The sequence below is a fragment of the Lottia gigantea genome (genome assembly GCF_000327385.1).
Source record: "Lottia gigantea unplaced genomic scaffold LOTGIsca_46, whole genome shotgun sequence".
Lineage (NCBI taxonomy): Eukaryota > Metazoa > Mollusca > Gastropoda > Lottiidae > Lottia > Lottia gigantea.
In genome coordinates, this window is record NW_008709614.1 from 22,442 (window position 1) to 44,765 (window position 22,324).

The 22,324-nt window shown below is 33.4% G+C and overlaps 2 protein-coding genes across 2 annotated transcripts; one reads left to right on the forward strand and one right to left on the reverse strand.

Moving 5' to 3' along the window:
- Positions 1-6,752: 6,752 nt before the first annotated feature.
- On the reverse strand, positions 6,753-12,507 carry LOTGIDRAFT_233992 (hypothetical protein; the record flags this gene model as incomplete). Its single annotated transcript, XM_009061067.1, has 11 exons — positions 12,480-12,507; positions 11,728-11,840; positions 11,448-11,504; positions 10,874-10,910; positions 9,697-9,875; positions 9,432-9,583; positions 9,165-9,310; positions 8,620-8,722; positions 8,100-8,253; positions 7,538-7,634; positions 6,753-7,186 (listed from the first exon to the last, which is right to left on the reverse strand). Exons 3-11 carry the CDS (start codon positions 11,484-11,486, stop codon positions 6,753-6,755), a joined length of 1,341 nt encoding a protein of 446 aa, XP_009059315.1. The 5' UTR covers positions 11,487-11,504; positions 11,728-11,840; positions 12,480-12,507.
- Positions 12,508-12,960: 453 nt separating this feature from the next.
- Positions 12,961-18,732, forward strand: LOTGIDRAFT_233993 (hypothetical protein). Its single transcript, XM_009061068.1, has 9 exons — positions 12,961-13,088; positions 13,294-13,367; positions 13,582-13,760; positions 13,981-14,135; positions 14,439-14,587; positions 14,727-14,814; positions 15,019-15,172; positions 15,376-15,526; positions 18,552-18,732. The coding sequence occupies exons 2-9, from the start codon at positions 13,301-13,303 to the stop codon at positions 18,710-18,712; spliced, it is 1,104 nt and encodes a 367-aa protein (XP_009059316.1). The 5' UTR covers positions 12,961-13,088; positions 13,294-13,300; the 3' UTR covers positions 18,713-18,732.
- The last annotated feature ends 3,592 nt before the right edge of the window (positions 18,733-22,324 follow it).

Genomic DNA, 22,324 nt, shown 5'->3' on the forward strand with positions numbered 1-22,324 from the left:
ATGGGTTTTTGATATCGTCCACATGACAGTTAAAATCGCCGACTATGACCGGTTCAATGCGGCAACTGGCCAATTGATTTATCAAATCAGGAAATTCATCGATAAACTTTGATTGAAGTTTGTTGTCTGGGGGTCTATACAATACAATGACTCGAAACTTAGTGTCAAAAGAGTCAACAACACAATCCACATATTCAAATGATGAGTATGACGTTTGTTTACAGGGTTGAAACTTTAATGATGATTTGTGTATGAGAGCTACCCCACCACCACTGCGGGACAATCTTGGTTTATTCTGTATGGAATACCCAATGGGTATCAATGAAGAAAGAACCACTTCATCGTTGGCACCTAGCCAGGTTTCAGTGATGGCGAGTATATCAATATCATGTTCGCATATAAAATCGTTAAGTTCTATAGCCTTGTTTCTAACTGATCTGGCGTTCACTAACGTCATCTTCAAATTAGGAATAACCGTGGGCGGATCTTTTACATGACTAAGATGCGAAAAATTATTGTGATTTACCGTATTATTAAGAAATTTTATGTCGTTTTCCGGTCGATCTGAAATCACTACTTGTATTCTTCTGATCCGATTTTTTCCAGAGGAGCAGCCCCTTCGAGTCTTTTTGCCTTTAATAATGTCAGATGTAGCATTTTGTAGAGAATTACACTCAGATTTAGTTAAAATGTTACTGTTGCTTTTTAATAAAAGCTGATCCCTGGTGTAAGTGAGTTGAGTGAACATAATGAGTAGAAAACACGGTGATAAAAATAGTAACAAATTTGGCAGGTCAGTCAAAGTCATTGATTTCATGCTTCATCGGTCACTAATCAGTTCAATAAAATATTTCAACTAGCAAATAACTTCAAAATATACACAATTCTACCATTTAAGTCGCAAATATGGAATCTCCAATCCTTTAGCAAGACACTGGCAGAGACACAGAGGGCAGCCATCAGCGGAGTTATTGCCCTTGACTTAGTAAAACTTGTCAAATTCGGCTTGTAGGTACGATAGAGACTACAGTTGTTATCCAATCGTAGTAAAACTATTTATGCATGATGAGATCAAATTGATAATAATCGAATCAACAGTTTCCGAGTTATTGCCCTTGTGTGTACAGCGATGAGACATTGTTCATGTTTGAATTTCATGATAACTTGATGAACTGTTTCAGGTTTTTGCCTTGGCTTATGGATGATTTTAAGATTATTTGAAAATTTATTATTAACCCACTACAGATTTTGTTATCATTCTGACAGCTGGTAGTGGGCGTATGCTACTTTGCCTGGCAAGCTATCTTTGATGAAATGTTCACCATTTCCAGAGTTATAGTACTTGTTCTTTGTAATATGACCTAAATTTTTATGGAAAGGTTTAAGGGTCGATATACTCTTTTTCATTTCAAATTAATAAATTGTGCTCTGAGCAAGTGTAGTGGTTATTACCCCTTGAGAAAGTAATGGCTGAAAGCTTACATGTCAACCTTTTACATAGATGTTCATATTTTTAGTAGTTTATGTAGTTGAGGTTGATAGGGTCAATATTTATGGTATGTGTTAAGATCTATGTGTTATGGTCTGCCATTCCCTTTTTGCATATGAAATTCTATCGATTTGCTTGGTGTACCTTTGGACACTCCACCCCTGATTTTCCCGGTAGTAGACTCGATTGTCACACGTAGTTTTTATGTTAGTCTTGAAAGATTTTTTTTCATTTGAAATTGGTTGTATTGAGGACTGTTGATTTTTTTTTTAGTTAATCGCATTCTTATGTACTGAGTAGAAGAAAAGTAAAGATTTATATATCTTATATACGCAACTTCAATCATAATTATCCAAACCTTGTTGATTCACAACCTACAAGCTTCAAATATACACTCATTATATCTAACAATAAAAATGTCTTTTTTTCAGTAAACTGAAAATGTTAGACTTGAGTAAGACTGTGGAATTACTTAGGAAAGCTGCACCAGAGCTAGAGTCAAAGCTGGCCAATGGGAATAGGACTTGTCCCACTGAAATAGTTCAAACATTAATTCCAACGGTAGTTACTACAACTGCTCCGACAGAATTTCATATGCAAAAAGGGAATGAGAGACCATAACATATATCAGAAAAAAGGACCCAATAGATCTTAACACATACCATAAATATTAGCCCTATCAACCTCTTCTAACAACACAAACCACTAAAAATATGAACATCTATGTAAAAGGTTGACATGTAAGCTTTCAGCAATTGCCTTCTCAAGGGGTAATAACCACTACACTTGCTCAGAGCACAAACTATTAATTTTAAAGGAAAAAGAGTATATCGACCCTTACACGACTGCTAATTAAGGTGTTTATTAATTTGCCACGCAAAGTTTCCGTGGTAAGTGGCCTTAAGAATTCGCCACGCAGTGTAGTTATGATATGTTTAAAATGATAATACCAAAATGATATGTAAATGTGAGGAAATGACAAAACACATTTGTTTTATCACAATTTACTAAAGCAATATGACAAAGCTGGTATTATAATAAGTATTAGACAATTTAACAGAGCATCTTATTTTGACCCAAAAACCCTTCCATAAATTTTTTCTGTAGAACATTCATGAAAGCAAATCTCAGAGGAAATTTACTAAAGGATTAATGGTTTGGCCTATCGTCCTCGAAATGACCGTATTAAACAGTTGCCAGAGGTGGCTCAATCATTTAGGATGACCAGACGATTTTTGATATATTTGAGCAAATGTCATGAAATTATGTCTACATAGATCGAAGCTTGAGCCCCTCCATGTTTCAAGGTCAATGCATGAAATCGTAGTCATATTCTGAAGTTTCAAAGTAACCCGAAATATATGCCACCACCAGTGGTCGCAGAAATTTATCTTTGAGATTGATTATCATAACGTAATAAGGCAAAGATGATGGGAAAATTGTATAGAATGCAAGCTTTTTAGCCCTTTATTTCAAAAAGTTCACAACCGAATCCGAATCCCCTTTTAAATGGATTCGCAAGAAAACGTTCGAATCTCATTAATTTTAGGACAATACTTTTAATGAAGAATTTAAGCCTGTCTTGAATCCCATTGATGATACCCTTTAGTAAAAAAACGACACATAAGCATATGGAATATTATGATAATTTATATATTGTATTATAGATTATTTAAAAGATTAATATCTGCATGATGCGAAGTACAAATTAATATAATACTGAGAAATTAATGCATTCAAAAAAAAAGAAAAAGCGGTTATGTCCAATCGTAAGAAAAACACTGTGTCATTGTCGTTTTTTAATTGTTACCACTCAAATCCTTGCAGCCTGTATTATAGTGGTAATGATCAGAAACATTTTATAAAACATCACTTGTAGGTTTTCTTGTACCGTTGTGATTGACTCTACGTTGGTGACCTCCAAACTTAAGAAACTCTTCAGATGAATTTTCTCTGAATGGTTTTCGTCTTGGCTTCAGATTTTTCTTTATTTCTTCATACTCTTTCTTTCTATCACTATCCACAGGTGCTCGCTCTCTTGGTCGTCTGGTAGCATTGTTTTGTCTTTGAATTCTGTCAAAATCGAAAAAATCGTCAGCCGTTTTTTCTTTGTATAACTTTCTTGGTTCTTTAAGTTGTGTTGTATTTTCAGCCATATTTGCTGTAATTTTTCTGTATAATTTTTACCAAAGCTGAAATAAAAAATATAGTAGTACTAATTTACAAAAAGACTTAATTTGCAGCCAACCGTATCAGAACATTGCTAGATTCTTCCCATACACATCAAATATCTATATATAAATTAGAGCATATTATATTATTATGTTATGAGTTAACCAAGTGATCTAAATGTAATATAACTCATTGATGACAGATCACGATTTCAATCAGATTATCGGAACAAGATATAATATCATTTATGATCACCGGATCATGAAGTATGAATTATTTCTATTTTTCTCTTTGCCTTTATTTGTTCGCGCAATAACATGTATGATTCTCAACTTACTGGCGGTGATGGCACTAGCATGGATAGAAGAAATATTAATAAAATCTTAGATGAATTTGAAATTGGTTTCATTTCTACGTTTTAATTAAGATAAAATGCTTCAATCGATTGATCATTTTTCATGGTTATAGGCCTACATTGTGACTAATTTACGCAAACAAGAACTGTGACAAATAAATCTTTCATCATGGTATTAATTGGGACTTACTTTCGATATACCAGTTTTCCTTAGACCATTTCGAGTACCAAATTTCAGATAAAAAAAAAAATTAGCCGTTTATCTACATGAAACAGTGCTGGTCCACTCGATTTCTATTATAATGCAGTCCTTTATTTACTAAATAAAGTTTATTTTACATATTTCATGATTTTTTTTTTACAAATTTCTCAAAGTCATATTATTGATGGATCTATTCTGATGGAATATCTATCTCATCTTCTTATCGCATGTCAAGTCTCCATTCAGAGTTCCTTTCATATTGTTACGGATGATTAGAGTTCTTTCCTTGTTATTGTTATTCTTAATAAATATTTAATGTTTGAAAATCGGTCAGGTGTCCCACACATGTTTACCCTTAGCAACGTCGTTAAACAAACAAGACATGTAACATAAGCCTATGCTCAAACTTGTTTCCGTGTTTCAATTTAGTTCACAGAAACTAATCCCACATCCTGAACACCCGATGTCATCATGTGACCGGTTTATCAACTTTCCGAAGTCCAGATGTTTTTACTGTGTCTCATAAAAACAGTTTCCATCTTCACCAAAACATCACCATTTTCCGGTTAAAAAACCTACTCAATTATACGTATATTACAGTACAAATTTTACAATGTATTACGAAATAACAAAATCTTATTTGCAAATGTTTCCCTATGGGTAGTTCAGCTAAAGAACACCCTAGACTTTAGACAGTGCTGTGGTCTTCGAAACCTAAGATATATATAGGATGATTCTAAAAAATAAGTTTCCTCCGAAATGTTAAACAAAAACATATTTAATTACGAACTGCAATTTCGTGATAATAAATTGGCAAAATGGACACCAGACTTGCTTGCTGAAATGAATTCTCGATGTAAGCAAATTTGCTTAGAACCTGTTTAATAAGCACCCATAAAGCATAGGCGGAAATGTGAATTTTTAAAACAATGAAATTCGAGAATATTTGAGCGAAAATTGTTTTACTTACATGACTATGTATCCACTGTCAACGACAACCAAGTTGTGTCTAATGAAGAGATCAATGAAATAGAGAGTAATATACTTAGATATATGATCAATACCTATTTATTATTTAAATATAATATTTTCAAGGGAGGTCCCAATCTTAAAGCAAAACATACCAGAAAGTTCTCGAACCGTGGATCTCAGTCAATCGTTCAGGTACGAACGTTACGTTACATAATCTAGATACAATTGAATATTTAATGCGTTAGATGCTACATTTTTGCCCAAAGCTCTCATTGGAGTGGCGGAGCCAAGTTAGCGCCCGAGAGTGAGGGGGGGGGGGGGGGGGTATTTTGGTCGAAACATCTGAGATTACCCGAATTTCTAGCCGAAAAACTTGCTTTCGGGGCTGCGAGGAAAGCGGGTGTCCCCTCTGTTCGGTGGCAAATCGTTGCATTTACAAGTAAAATAATATTCCAGTCTAGGTGGTGGACACATCTACTGTCCCGACCTTCATAAGTTCTCTGCACGGTTTGATGACGAATTTGGATAAACAAGGTGTTGACATTCTTTTTTGATTTTCTATTTTGAATTTAGATTTTGTGATACAAGCTCAACATGCGATACGGTCTACCGATTTCAGTGCAGGATCATTCTGGCTCTTTTATACCGGACTCCAATTCTTATTCTATTAGTTCAAAGTTGATGTATCTCCCATCTTATGTAATCTTCGCAAGTAATGTCTTGGTTTTCCGAGTATCTGTCTAATCTCTTCCTAAATGTTGGGGCTTATGCCCTATTTTTTCGGTGAATTGTTTTGTTATTGATCTTTTAATTTGGCCGGATCATATTGATGTACATTGTAATATTTGTGATGTGCCCTCAGACGATTTCGACCTGAAAAGTAGGACGTAAAACTCCATTTAATTTCAGACAATTTTTTTTTTGATCGAACATCACTTTAGTTATTACCATACCTAGTTTCGTGTGTGACCGCAGGGTCAAATAATGTTAAATTATTAACATCTCTTCAGTTTTCATTCACCAAAGTGTATGTCGAATAATAGGCTGTTGCTTGGCAAAGGTAATGAAACCTATACATGCTTATAAAAGATTTACGATATACCGTTTCTTTCGACTGATTTTATTAATCGGGACATTCTAACATTGCTTGTAATGGTCTGTTGGAGATATGCGTGGTGTGAAGTAGCCCATGATCACTATCGTGAAAACATGATTGTACCAGTCTTGGTTCGGCATGCTCTGAGGCAGTCTAAAGTTAAATATAATAAATATGCAAAATTGTTTTGAGAATTCTCAAGAAGGAATTTTGAGCTGGCAAAGCCAATAAAAAGGACCGGAGATAAATTCCATGAATTCATTTTGGCACTCAATGGTGGCTTTTTTCTCTGTGAACCAATTGTCATATCGGCTATGTTTTAAACAGTTTGGACTATAAAGGGAAATGGAAGACATGTGGCACAGATGCATTAGCTTATCTTTATACAAATCTTAAAACCCAACAATGTTCCTTTGCAGATTATATCTTCTCTTCATGATTAGTAACAATGAACATAAAACAAAGTTTAGGAGGATCTTTTTATTGCAAGTATCTGTTGATGGGTTTGATGTATTTTAGATAAAATGAAAGTTGTTAAAACAATGGTTGTTAACAATATCAGACTAGAAAATATAGATAAACCAATAAATAAACTGGTCCTATTCTCGCTACGATCAATTCTATCATAAACTTCATCTAACATTGCTTTCCTCTCGTTTGTATTTTTCTGCAACATCTCGGGTCCATATTGATCTTTTCCAGCAGGTTCATTAACTACATTGACATTAGATTTAATATCGTCAGCTACTATGATCCTTGTAGTTTCCTTTCCGTCATATTTACCAGAAACAGTGTCTTGTCCAGAAGGATTGACGATAATACGGGGTATAGATGAGATATTGACTCGATGTAGGCGCCGAATGGTCCCATTTGTCTCATCAGGAAGAGTTTCGTTCATTCCTGAATAAAAGCAATCAATACATTGACAATAAAAAAGGCCTACCAATGAAACAAATTATCCAGTGTATAAACGTATTCAGGTGTTTTGTAAGAGTGAGCATGTCCTGACCAGCTTGAAATTTTACCCAAAGAAATAATATATGCCAATAGATCAATCCTGAAAACCAGTAGAGTCATTCACCTATCAATGTGTACCAAATAAACAAACTTAGCGTTTAATCTGAGCGATCATGCCGATATCTAATAACTATACTAATACGACTACGATTGCTTTATAAATCTATTATTGAAATATTATCATCACTCCTTAATGACTGGGTCAATCCCGTATTTTGTTCCAGTAAAACATACCTATTGAAATAGTCGACATTTGACCATGTAAATAAACTCGTTTATCGAGCTCAACATCTCTCTTATATCTATTTAGTCTAGCTGCTGGGCAGGAATTCTGAATAAAAAATATGCCACACAGCAATCAGTCTATGGGAACAAAACCATATAATACTCATTTGTGCTCTCATATTGAGCGGTACCGGTAGAATAATGCGAAATTGGACCATCACTTTAAATGAAATATAATATACAAAATTTAAACAAAATTCTTCACTTCAAATCCAATAATGTCAAAGCAGGTGTAATATATAGGCCTAAACTTACCTAAAACAGCAGTTTAACAAATTGCTTTGGCACTCAAACAGTAAACGTAGATCATGCGTGAGATCTAATACTAATCAACTAATTGGCCACCAAATCAGCCATTTAAAGCAAAATCTTTTAATGCAGACTGGAAGTCACCATTGAATTCAGATAACGTTTTATTCTCTCAATGACCTTGACAGGAGACAAATTATCAACCGCGCTTTGGCATACTTGGATCTCTATATTTCCATGTGGAAAAGTCTTGGCTACTTACAGTGTCGCATGGAACTTCACAAACAACAAAATGGCAGCTTATCTTAATGCCCATTTTTCTATGAAGTTTAAAAAGTCGAAATTTGGGACTAATACCAACTAAACCATTCATTTCAAAGCCTTCCGAGATCTTCCATGGAAAACCAGTACCACAACTAAAAGGAAGATTAAACGAAAAGTAACAGCAGAGGCTGAAATCTCACCGAGCTGTTCAATAACGTATGTAAAGGTGAGAAAAAATCAATAAAACTACATAATTAAAGAGTAAGAAGGTTGCCAAAAATCCATTCGCGCACCACACAGTAATGCAGCCTGTCTATAAATGTCTATCTCAGGATTTATCGATCCTTGATAGATCTAAAAATCCTCACTATTTACTGATTTTCTCTTTGCCCTACAATTTGGTTTTCCCAGCCATCTTGTTCATGTGGTAGACTATAACCTAACGGAATAGAACAAATCATAATTGTAGAAAATATTTATTGCTAAGTTACAAAGCGCCTCATTATTCAATATCTTACCCATCTGACAATATAACCAACTGTTGACCACCATGCTCAGCTTGAGCTACACACTGGATTGGAGCAAACCCCACTTCTGCTCTTTCTCCAGCCACTTTTGGAGCTGGAAGAAAAGTAAAGGCTTTGGTAAGTTTTGATAGAAAAGAACAGTTATTGACTGTTTAAGTCTAGAGAAAAACATTTCACCCAATATTATTTTTAATTATATTCTAATTTAGATTACCTATTCTTAAATGAAAATATTGAAACCCATCATTTACTTGTAATTTCTTTTTGCATCATTTCGATTTCTTGCTTACGCGATCGACTCCGATTCCCGAAAATTTGGAATTTATGGTTTTGACGTCAATGTCACAAAAAAACCCATTAGCTTAAATCGAATATTCAAACTAAAACTGTAACTTATGTTTATGACAATTCCAAATAATGTGTTATGAGTATATATTAATAAAGAGGGCAAAATAATAATCAAAATACTAAAAAATTGCTATTCTGAAAATGTGGCAAACTACATTGTATTTTTGTATTAGAAAAATAATGCTTACGAGTCATATCCGCACGCAGTTTCACAACTCGTTTTTCTAGTAATGGTCCAGTTAAAGGTCCACCTAAGATATTCACCATATAAACAGAAAAGGTAGACTTGGCTCTTTCAGCTACATTATTGAAAGACATTATTGGTGGCCTAAATCTAAATTCAAAAAAGAAAATCAAAAAAGGATGTCATTACTAGAAAATTCGTCATCACACTGTGCAAAACTTATGAAGTTAAGGGACTGTAAAAATGTCAACCACATGGAATATTACTTTACCTGCTTATAACTCCAAATGACTGCTCTACTTGTGACCAGGCCATGAAATTACAGATAACAAGGTATGTTTCATCTTCTAATACTTCTATCATTGGGTGTTGTTTTCTCGTTTCAATAGTAACAGTGTAGATAGACCTCTCTGGTGCACGTTGCTAGCAGAAAAAGCAGAATACATGAAAGCATGCTATTAATAAAAAAAATTACAATTACGTTTTTTCTCCGATATTTTCGACTCCAATGCAAACAAATATCAGAAATACTACACCTTAAATTTGCAATTTCCTGAATCTCCATAATGAACGGTTACATCAAATTCCCCTAGACTTTCTTTTTCAGCAAAATCACATTGCATCTCTCCAGAACCGAAGGCATACACTGTCCGTACATCTCCAATAAACAGAATTTTAGATGGTTGATCTATACCATCACCACAATCAACTGTCACTAGAATTAAAAAAGCTTGCTAAACGAAAGTGGAATTTTGTCGATAACAAATGAAAAATCAACGAAAGTGAGTTATATTGTTTTCTGACTATTATAAACATCAAAGAAAGTGTATCATATTGTTTTCTGACTATTATAAACATCAACGAATATGTATCACATTGTCTTCTTACTTTTATAAAAAAAAATCAACCAAATTGTTTTATATTGTTTTCTGACTTATAAAAAATTAACGAAAGTGTGTTATATTGTTTTGTGACTTTTGTAAAGATAGCTTGCCCGGCAAGGTAACATACGACCACTACAAGCTTAAAAATGAATTTTCAAATAATCTAAAAAATCATCTATAAGTCAAGGAAAAAATCTGAAACAGTTCGAGTTATCAAATTCAAACATGAACAATGTCTCATCGCTGTGCAATAACTCTGAAACTGTTCATCATCCGAATAACCAATTTCTAACTTGCATAGCAAGTTTTATCAAGATCAGATACAATCTGTAGCCTCTATCGCAAGAAATGTGAACGGACGGACCGACCGATGTGGCCGTATAAAAATCAAAGAAAGTGTCTCACATTGTTTTCTTAATTTTGTATCATGTTGTGAAACTTAACAAATTATTGCCCGCAATAGCTAACTTTGAAAACTTATCTATGTAATGTTGAAGGGATCATATTATTGTGATCACATTCAATGTTAACTAAATTAATATTTTTATCAAGGCAAAGTCATTCCAAGACTTCCAGTACTGCTTTAAAACTGATTTTGTAATAGACTAAGATAATCAAAATTCAATTTACCTACGAAAGTGCGAAGAGAGTAGAGTGTTTACGAAGATATGTGAAAATGTGACGGACTTATAGGACACAGACAATATATATCCACTTACTCAGATGTGCGCATAGTCGATGACACGACATTCAAACATAATCAAATCTTCAGTCTAGACATATTCAAAATTAAGTCGATCAAGTATAATAAATGAAGTAACATAATTACCTTGAGATGTAGAATCGGCTGAATTGACTGCTATTACCTTAGAAATAAAATGAATGATATAAATACAAAAAACTTATATACTATTTTCTCCACTGCATAAGCATATAGCTTGGCCAATCCATTGAGAAACGTTATTTTACTGCAGCGGACCTCAAACAAAAAAATATTGTTTCAAATCAGGTCCATCTTCACAATGCAAGCCATACACATCATCGGTCGCGTTTTTTGTATCACTGAAGTTGATTGGATTGTACTCTAGCGAAAACAGCCAATCAGTGCCTGTAAAGTCTGTTTTCAATAAACCATAATGTTTACATACTTTCTGTCGAGGCTCTGATTGGGTATATTCGCCTGTTCACACTAATCAAATCGCAGCATAATAGTATCTAGCTCGACACTGAAGATTGTTTTTCTGTCATCAGTTATTCTTGTTTGATATTAGTTCAGGAACTCTAGACTACAAAGAATATTGTGCGGTAGAAAGAGTTTTTCTTAGGTCAAAACAGATAAAATAACGCGATATAAAATGAGATCATTGTGAACTTGTTTTTTAACCACAAAGATAATGTCTTACCAGGCAGTAGAAACAGGTCCAAAACAATATCGCTACCATGTTCTAAATCTAAAATATCTGAAATAAGTTTTACATGTAGCAATTAACATTCTTTTATACCAGAATATCAGCTATTAGAAAATAAATTAATTAACAAATCGAATAAAGAGCTTCCGTTTGTCAGAAAAGAAACTTTAAATTTGTTTGAATCAATTGTCCATTTGATAATTTGCACTGACAAACTCTGAAAAAAGAAGACTAACACCAAAATATCGATGGTGCACTAGAAATGCTCTCCCACCTTTATGTTAATAGTTCAAACCCACTGTTCCGGTTAATTTGCAAGATAGCTGCATACAGGCTGTAACAGGTTTCTTTTGTTCAATAATCAGTCCATGTTAACAACCCTGTAAACTAAAAGACACACGACACATGCTTTTTTTTCAAATTTTTTGGGAATTTCGGGTTTATTGGAAAAAGCAGTTTACTTTAAATGATAATTAGAAACATGTAAAATAAAATCAGCCAGAAAAATAACCAAATGGAGCTAAATAAAATAATGGCCTCGTTGCAAATCAATCTGAGCTAAACGGATCGTTAAGAGGCTTTTTACTTTTTATGTGTACAGGGGACACAGCTATTTTTGGATTTTTTTTGGACACCTATGGATTTGCGCCATAACAGTTTTAACTCAAGCAATTGTGGTTCTTGCAATCTTGAAATCATCTTTCCAAATAATAATTTTGTCATTGATTGACATTTCATGAACCCAAATACAATCTAAAATTTTCAGTGCTATACTTTGAAATTGATTTTTCAATTAATACAACAAGATTTGATGGAATTCTGTTAAATAGTGGACAGACAGTAACCATACGATTACCAACAGTTCTTAAACACTCAAATTCGAAATCACAAATCGTATAGAATATAGCATACTAGTCATATTTATAATTTTGACATAATCTCATTCAATGGTTTCAGTTTCAGAGAGATGACCAGAATTTGTAACATTAGTCGCGTGGAAATGTCATAAAAAAAGAAAATACCAACTCTATTTTCTGCAGTCACTTTGGTGTTGACGAACGAAAGATTTTAATCTATCACGTGATCAGTTGCTCATGCATCTCTACAGGTCGTACAATCGCGACGTTGGGAATATTAATAGTAAAAAAGCTAACTCGATATTTTGAATATCCAAAGTTATCTATACGTATGCACTGGCGCGGCGACTGTATGTATGTCGAAGAATTTTCGAGATCAAGTCTTTTTTCGTAAAATTTTGCAAGTGTCGTCGCCTGTATTTTATAACATGTTTGATGCATGCCAGTGTTGGATTGTAGTAAAATATATTATACAGTGAAACGACATAAAATCAATGATTGCATTCGCTCCATCTAACTAATCGTAAAATTATAAACGAGAAGACCTCTCATTTAATTGTTATTCATTCAGATTTGAAGATACAAATATCGTTAATTAAAGTTTTTTTTAAATTGAACTAAGATGTGAATTATTCCAATCAAACAGGCAACTCACATGCACGTGAAATTTCTGCCAGGTGAACTGACATCATATCATTAAGAGTATATATAAGTAGATGTGACATTCAAAGTATTGTTTGGATTGCGGATTTGACTGAGAGAGGTAAAAGCGATACAGGTAATTAAATTCCTAAACATCCTGTTATCCTGGCTCCGTTTCGTGTTCGTACTATTTCTAACCGTTCACTAATTTCTGAATGGAATTCATTCGGTCACTCCAAAAAATTATATTCTGCAAATTATATTCATGATTTACTATCGTGTGGGTAAGCCAAAAATGCCAAAAAGCACGAGTTCAGATGTTATGTTTTTTGTATTTTTAGAGATAAAATGAACTGCATTACATCATTAGTCTCATTTTGTATTTTGGTATCCTTGGCATCAGCCTCTTCTACACGTAAGTCCTCTTATACTATTTTTTTGACTAATCAAAGTTTGGAGATTCTCAATTATTCAATGTTAATATCTCAGGTTTAGGAAATTTGAAGATATTAAAAGAAGGTTTTCCCTTACCCTTGTATAGATGATGTTTGTCTGACGTTACACTTCACTCCTTCATTTGAGCGTTTCCGACATTCGGTTTTAGAATTTATGACTTTTTTATTTTAAAGTTGATGTGGAATGTGGCGATCCAAAAACTTCCACGTCAGCGGTCTTGACGTACTCTGGTGATGCTGTATCTATAGTTGCTTATGGCAAAAATGACCCATGTGAATTTATCGACAATATAAAAACCGGAACTCGCATGATAGAAATCAGTTATAATCCTTCCGATGCTTGTTCCTTTATAGTAAGTTATGAAATTTTTTATGGTCGGGCCTGTACAATTTCTGAGCATTTTCATTTGAATAGAAAAGAGAACACCCTTTTATATCTAGTCGTGAAATTATTTGAGCAAACACGACATGTAGGGGTAATTGACTGTTTTGCGAGTGAAATTATTGCATAGATTACAGAGCTCATAGTTTCGGAAGATTAAGTTGGTAATGTATCGCTAATTTGAATTTCAGCAAGAGGTCCCTGGTACGCAGTCGTATACTTTGAAGATTGAATCTAGAATGCTACACGAGTTATTTGAATCTGGTAATGATGAAAAGTTTCTAGTCGATTGTAATTTTCAGTCCTTCAAATCTGACATCTCGGTTGATGTTGACATCCAAGAGAAGTAAGTCCATTATCACCCTGGTGGTTTTTAAGTAAACCTTGTCCGTAAGCCAAAACCTTTTTGAATTAGTTGAAACGTACCGATTTCCCGAAATAGAATCGAATCATAGTGCATTTCCATGTACAATTGGTTGCTGTCTGGGGAATCCTGTGTGTTGTGCCTTATGAATTCTATACTTCTTTTCAGAATTTAGCTCTGTTTATAAGCATGGGGGCATGATCATACTATCAAAGCCTAACACTTGCAAGACTTGGCATGCAACTCGTTACAATTGTTTTGCAAATGTTTCTTTTTCACTTTTAGAATAAAGGCACCAGAATACCAGCTTATCTTAAGTGGAAATGAGGCTTCATCAGACTTTCAGATATATGTTGCAAGAGCAGCTGATAATACGGAATTAACTGGTCCGATCAAACAATCTGCTATTGTTAATTTACATACCACGATGACTGGTAAGGTTATTTTCAATTAGAATAAGGCTACAGTATGATTTTTTTTATAGCCAGTAATGATCTACATCAAGTTTCTAATATGTATGTATAATATTGATAATTAATTACAAACTTACATGTAGGTTATTTTTCCTTTTAGCTTCTGGTGGTGAAGCTGCGTACATGCCGGTAGAATGTACAGTAGAGTCAAAAGATGGAACGGTCAAGGTTCATATTCTTGCTTCAGGGTCCGTATTCTATTAATCTTTACCAGAATTTTCGCATTAATGAAATAGATTAAAGTGAAAGTAGCGCTATGTAAGCTGAAGGACTAATTATTTTGTGTGATTAATGCTTTCATCGCTTTAAAATATGAAATTCTGCCATAACAAATTATCGGATTTATCTGGATACTACCAATAAATATGTTCATAACGTTTCACATTTTTTAGTTGTGGTACTGGTTTTCCATGGAAAACAAATGAGGGATTCACGATGTCTGGTGTTGAGGGACAGAGTCCAAATTTTAGAATGTTCCGTATATCAAAAATGTCTGATTTGGTCTTCAAATGTGGCTTTGTAATTTGTGATCAAAACTGTGACGGGGTAAGTATTTTTTTTTTTTTTTTTTTTTTTTTTTTTTAAACCTAGAATTTGAATTGTTCGAGTCTAATAAAACGACTTAAGTAAATGTGACCGAGTTTGAAGCAAGGTTACATTATTTGAATGTTTATGCTTCATTTTGCATATTGATAAATGTAAAATGAGGCAAGATTCTCGCAGCACATAATAGAATATTTTTTTTGCAGTCATCATGTGTTGCAGAGGAACCACTAAGACGACGAAGAAGTATAGCCGAAGGATTAACATACAATTCCTTGGGTTTAATCACAAGTAATTCAACCAAGGTCAGAAGAGCTAGGGTTGCAGTATCGTTGGATGAAAATCCATCTGATACCGGTAAGAGTGTATATTTTAAGTCCAACATCAATATTTATCATTAAAACAAAAACATAGTATTTAAGACGGCAACGTGTTAAAAGATGGGTTCCCTTATTTGTCTCACTTATCATTAATTCATAATTAGCTAAATAATAATAAAAAAAAAACTTGAACTGTTATAACGGTACCGAAGCAGTGCGCATCCAACCTGATACATCGATAAAACGTTGCATTTTAAAGTCACAATTGGATTTTTACCGGAAAGAAAAACATGTAAACGTTCAATAGTAGAAAAAATCGTTTAAACCGTTTACCGTTCGGTAGTGAAAAGACGCATGAATTTGATACCATTCGGTACTAAAAGGTGATAACATTCGGTAGTAAAAAGTCGAATATTCAAATAGCTATAAAGTTAAAAGTTCAATTCGCACAACAAAAATGAAAATATTTTTGGAAAGGTACAATAATTTGTGTTTCGGCCAAGAGGTCAACAGAGGTCAAATAAAAGAGAATATAAGCCTTAAAAGTGTTGAAAATTGCTGTTTTGGGACGTTTGTAAATGCGAAAATATATGTCGGACATCAAAGATAAAAGTATGAATGGACATCATAGATCATTAACCTTTGACCTTCTAAAGACCAAGATTATGCATGTAAATGGTCAAAATATCAAAATTTTATAAATTGTAAATCCTATTCCTTTTCTTAAAGTAAAAGTCCTAAACAAAATGTAACTCTATCAGATATTGTCCCAAATAGTGCTTTAATTTTTTGTAAAATTTCGATGGTGAAAAATGCAAACTTTTCGAGTTATAACAATTTGAATTATTTATGGTAAAGGTAAAAGTAACCCGGATTTGCCACGCCCACTGCAAAAATTTTGTGTTGTCTGTAATAATGTGTACAATGTCAAATAATGTTCAAAATTTCAAGTGTTTACAATCATTAGATCATGAGATATTCGTAGTTAAAAGTTTTTTTAAGGCAACGGTGACTGTCGGCGGATTATAGAAACCGTTAAAATTACGCAAAGTTACTATAGAAGTCAATACAAAATTTTCAAATTCAATTTTAATCAAAATACCAAGTGTTATATATCATTTGAAAGAATAGATTGCGTGTAATAAGGACAAAAGATAAATTTTCGCTTATGTAAATTAGGTCACGTGATAGACCTTTTTTTTTGTTAAAAATCGCGATTTTCAATTGGCTGTAGAACCGGAAGTTAACGGAGCACGACAAAAGTGAAAATATTATCGGATATATCTCGTAATGGGCAACAACCTTTGTTCAGGTCAAAAGGTCAACAAAGGTTAAATTAAAGTAATATGAGCCTTGAAGTTTCGAAAATTGCTGTTTTCGGACGTCTGTAAAACCGGAAGTATATGTTGCACATCAAAAATCAAAGAATGGTCATCTTAGATCAATGACCTTTGACCATGCAAAGGTCAAGGTCATTTACGTTAAAGTTCAAAAATAAAATTTTTTAAAATTGTTAAACCTGTTCCCTTTTTTTTTAAAGTAAAGAACGCAAACAACTGTAATATTATCACAAATTGTCCTAAGCAGTGATCTACTTTCATGCAAAATTTCTAGGATGACAATTGCAAACTATGAGAGTTATAACAATTGCAAATATTTCAGGTAAAGGTAAATGCCCACCGGATGTGCCACGCCCACTTCAAATTTTTTAATTTGTCTGTGATGATGTCTACATTGTTAAGTAATGTTCAAAATTTCAAGTCTTTACAATCATTAGATCATGAGATATTCGTAGTTAAACTTTTTTTTAGGGCAACGGTGACTGTCGGTAAATTATAGACACCGTGATTTTACGCACAGTTACTATAGGAGTCCGTACAAAATTTTCAATTTTTAAAACGCGCAATTTTGATCAAAATATCAAGTGTGATATATCGCCAAAAAGGGGAGATCATGCACTCTAAGAATATATAAGAAATTTTGTTATATGTTAATTAGGTCACGTGACAGAGCTCTTCAAAGTTAAAAATAGCGATTTTCAAATTGCTGTAGAACCGGAAGTTAACAATGCACAACAAAAGTGAGGATATCATCGGATATATCTCGTCAGGGGCAACAACTTTTGTTCAGGTCACAAGGTCACCAAAGGTCAGTCACTAGTTATGAGCCTTAATATTTTTGACAATTACTGAAAACATAAAACCGGAAATAAAAAAAAAAAAATACGAATCCAAAATTCAAAAATCGGCTTCTAAGTTTTGTTAGCAATCGATTGCAGATTCTTTAGACACAAATCACACAAATCAGATTTACCCCTGAAGCTTAATATCGATTTTTACAAAAATTGGTCACATCAAGATGGCGTCTAACACGTTATTTCCGGTTCAAATTTTTTCATTCCAAAATTGTTATATGGAGAATTTTAACTAATTTCAAAAAATTTTTCAAATACCTACAAAAATTCCGGAAGTTGAAATTTCAAGTTTAGAGGCGAATGACGTCAAAACCGGAAGTGATATGGAAATTATGAAAATAGATTTTTGTCAGGAATCAAAATGCTTATACTATTAAATTTTCAGACCGATTGAAATAAAATTGTAGAAGTTGAAAAAAACGCTAAAATTAAAACAAAAAGTCAGCGACAAAAGTCCAAATCTGAAATTTTATAAAGTGCTATCTTTTAGTCATTGGCTTAAAGTAATGAACAAAACAAAAATTAGATGCAGAATTAGAGCAGTAATTCGAAATACGTAATGAATGGTTAATGTCAAACGTCATTTCCGGTTGGAAGAAAATGCGTCATTTAACATTTAAACAGTAGCGACACGCAAAGTATAAGAAATAATAGTGTCAGACAATGTGTGACATGTGCAGTTTTGCTGGGGAGCGTGACCAGTCATTTGCAAAACAATGCAGTGCGTTCGAAGCACTGCAAAAAATACCAGAAAAATTGCAATGAGTGACACTAAAAAAGAAGGAAACCCATCTTAAGAACAGAATTGGTTGATTTGACCTGAGTGTAAAATCCCAGCTTTAACATTTTTGAAAACTTGTATTTGCAGGTGTGCAGACGGTGGATAAAAGTTATTTTTCCTCGGCATATACACTTATTCTATCATCATCGGCCGTATTATTAGTTATATTAGCGGTGGGTCTTTTGTGTGTATCGCTCAGAAAAAGAAAAATCATTTATACTATTGACGAGGAAATTACTTCGATGTGAATAAACAGTTGCACACAATTTTCTTGTCTTTAATTATGATGTTCATAATATGCTGAGAGCTTGACTCTTCCAGCGCAGGTTTCTCTTAGTATCCAATAAATCTGAACCAAAACTAAGAACCAAGGTTTAGATTTTAACTTGCATTTCCCTTAATCAGACTCAACTTTCTTTTAGTGGCTCACTTAATTGTTCAGAGTTTTGACTGACTGCTAGTCTAAGTTTTTTACCACGAAAATTTTACTTCATATGAATCCAGCTTGTGTAAGACTTTAATGCGTCAAATTTGCAAACTTGAACTTGATGCGTACTTTAAAAGAACAAACTTTTACGTATAGATTTATTGCTCTATTGTTAACGATTTTCTAAATATGCTAATTTATCAACTAGATTCATTATTAGAATAAAAATCTGTTGGGTCATTTATAAACACTCAATATTTTTTTTTAGTACAGAAAAAAGTATCGTCTTATCTTGTATATTAGTCTTCCAAGACCAACCAAAATGTAGATTTTTTTCATATCGTCTTGGTATTCTGAAAAAATTGAAATAATTTCAAGACTTTCAGATAAGCTAAGGGATACAATTCACATTTTGGTTTATAGTTTTCATTAATTTGCAGATAACTTTCTCAACATTTCTATGTTTAATGTATTCTGGGTCACTGATCCCATTCCAGTTATTATTGTCACATTGCTATAATTCCAAGAAAGTGGTCAACTCGTATCGCCTTTGATCATCTAATCATTCTGAGTCAGATTTTTTCAGACAGAATGGAATGTATATGTCTGTGTCAATGGTGACAAGACTTCGTGATACAAAAAAAAAAAACTTCTCAATTCAATATGAGCCCAACTGACATCCATCCTAATGGATGAATAACAATATGCTCCTTTCATTCAATGCAATGCCATCCATCATCGAGACTTCCCCTGTGTAGCAACAATCTTCTCTATTACACCACACACATGGGACTATTGTTATTGCAAGAGCATGGATTGTTGGCGAACACACGTTCTACTGCTTCGAATAAATTCTATTATGCTCGGATATACAACATGCTCGATGTAAAACAAATTCTTTTTCTATCTTTCAACCCTATTTAAGAGCACCAAGCACTTAATTGTAGTAGGAGAGCTAAGTGAGGTACATTTTCAAACTCGCATACAAAAAAAGTTATTATGCTTGGTGTGTCGTCGGTCTTTAATATCGCCTCCTTGCGTCTTTAGTCTGTTAGTCTACAGAACATGATAAATATCTTCTTTGCAGTGCGTTCTTCGTAATTTCAAAAAAATATGATTTTGTGTCGCTTATCTGAAGAATCTGTAGTAGTTGCAGCAACATTTGCAATGCCTTACATCTACATTTGTGGTCTGTTACTGAATGAATATAAATTGGAACATGTTTGCAAAACGGTAAGTTACACAGTGCAAAATGTGCAAAAAGTAGAAAATTTGCTCTACAAGGCGCATTTTTTGAGCAAATTTTCTCGGGTTTTTAATTTAGGGATCTCGCAAGAATATCCAATAGGTGAGCAGTTAAAAACTCTCCAATTTTGACAATTCGTAGCACACATTTTAGAGCCGAATTTTGTAAATTTTGACCAAATTTTCGATTTTTTCTGATATTTGTCCGATTGCTTTGAAACTTTTGGTGATAAAACAGATCGCAACAGAAAACAAATTGGCATAATCAAAAACTTTGCATCACTTCCTGTATTCTGAATGAATGTAACTGAAACGTATACTAAAAGGTATATATCGTTATGACTTACAAAATCAGAGGCATTTACTAGACACGAAAATTGATATTTTGGCCGCCATTTGCATTTTCTTGAAATAGGTCAAAATTTTATTCAGAGATAACGGCTCATCCGATTTTGATGATTTTGGTGTTAAATGAAAGAGCAGAAAAATTAAAGAAAATTATGGGAAGCCGATTTGTGAATTTCGCTTTTGTTTTTTTTGCAATTTCCGGTTGAATTATTTCGAAGTTTGGAGGCTCATAACTGGTGACCTTGACCTTGGGTCACATTGACCTTTACAAAATTGAAGGTCATTGACCTTGACTGTCGGTTAATACTGTTATATTTGATCTCCGATTTCTACTGCCGGTTTTACAGCTGTCCAAAGACAGCACAATTTTCAACTTTGAACTGCTCTATCAAGTGACCTAATTAAAATAGATGGTTATTGTTTTCAGATTCTTAATGGACTTTTCACGCTCTTTCTGACTGTATATAACAAAAGTTTCTAATGCCAAATTTAAAATCTTGACTTTTGACACTGACTTTTTGATTTTAAATTTTGATTGTTTTCTACAGGTAGATTGATACTTTGATTGCAAACTAAAATCAGTTGTCAAAAGTTAGATATCACTTCTAGTTTTGACGTTATTCGCCCTTGAAATTTCAACTTCCGGAATTTTTTAGATATTTGAAAAATTCTTTTTGCAATAAGTTATAATTATCCCTGTAAAGATTTTGGAATGAATAAATTTGACCAGGAAGTGTTTGGTAAGACGCCATCTTGATATGACTAATTTTCACAAAACTCAAAATAGGGCCTCAGGATGTGCATAAATCTAATGTTCATGTAAACTGCAATCGATTGAACAAAAAACTGTTGAAGCCGATTTTTGAATTTTGGCTTTGCATTTTTTTTATTTCCGGTTTTATGTTTTCAGTAATTGTCAAAGTTATTAAGGCTCATATCTAGTGACTTTGACCTTTGGTGACCTTGTGACCTGAACAAAAAGTTGTTGCCCCTTATATATCCGATAATATCTGCATTGTTAACTTCCGGTTCTACAGCTATTTGAAAATCCCGATTTTTAACTTTGAAGAGGTCTGTCACGTAACCTAATTAACATAAAACAAAATTTCTTATATAATCTTAATGTGCGTGAAATTAAAATTTTTTAAGTGGACATGGAACATCCGGTTTTTTTTTTTACCTTTAGTATAAATATTTGCAATTGTCATAACTCGAAAAGTTTTCAATTGTTACCTTAGAAATTTTGCATGAAAATAGATCACTGCTTAGGAAAATTTGTGATCAGATTACAGTTGTTTGTGTTTTTTTACTTTAAATAGGTTTGACAATTCTAAAAAATTTAATTTTTGAACCTTAACATAAATGACCTGACCTTTGCATGGTCAAAGGTCATTGATCTAGGATTCTTACTTGATCTCTGATGTCGGATATATACTTCCAGTTTTGCTGACGTCCGAAAACAGCAATTTTCGAAACTTCAATGGCTCATATTACTTTTATTTGACATTTGTTGACCTTTTGACCTGAACAAAAGTTGTTGCCCCTTACGAGATATATCCGATAATATTTTCACTTTTGTTGTGCATCGTTAACTTCCGGTTCTACAGCCAATTGAAAATCGCGATTTTTAAATTTGAAGAGCTCTGTCACGTGACCTAATTTACATACGTAAAAATTTCTCTCATGTCCTTATTACACACAATATATTCTTTCAAATGATATATAAAACTTGGTATTTTGATTGAAATTGCGCTTTTTAGAATTTGAAAATTTTGTATTGACTATAGTAACTTTGCGTAATTTAACGGTGTCTATAATCCACCCACAGTCGCCATTGCGT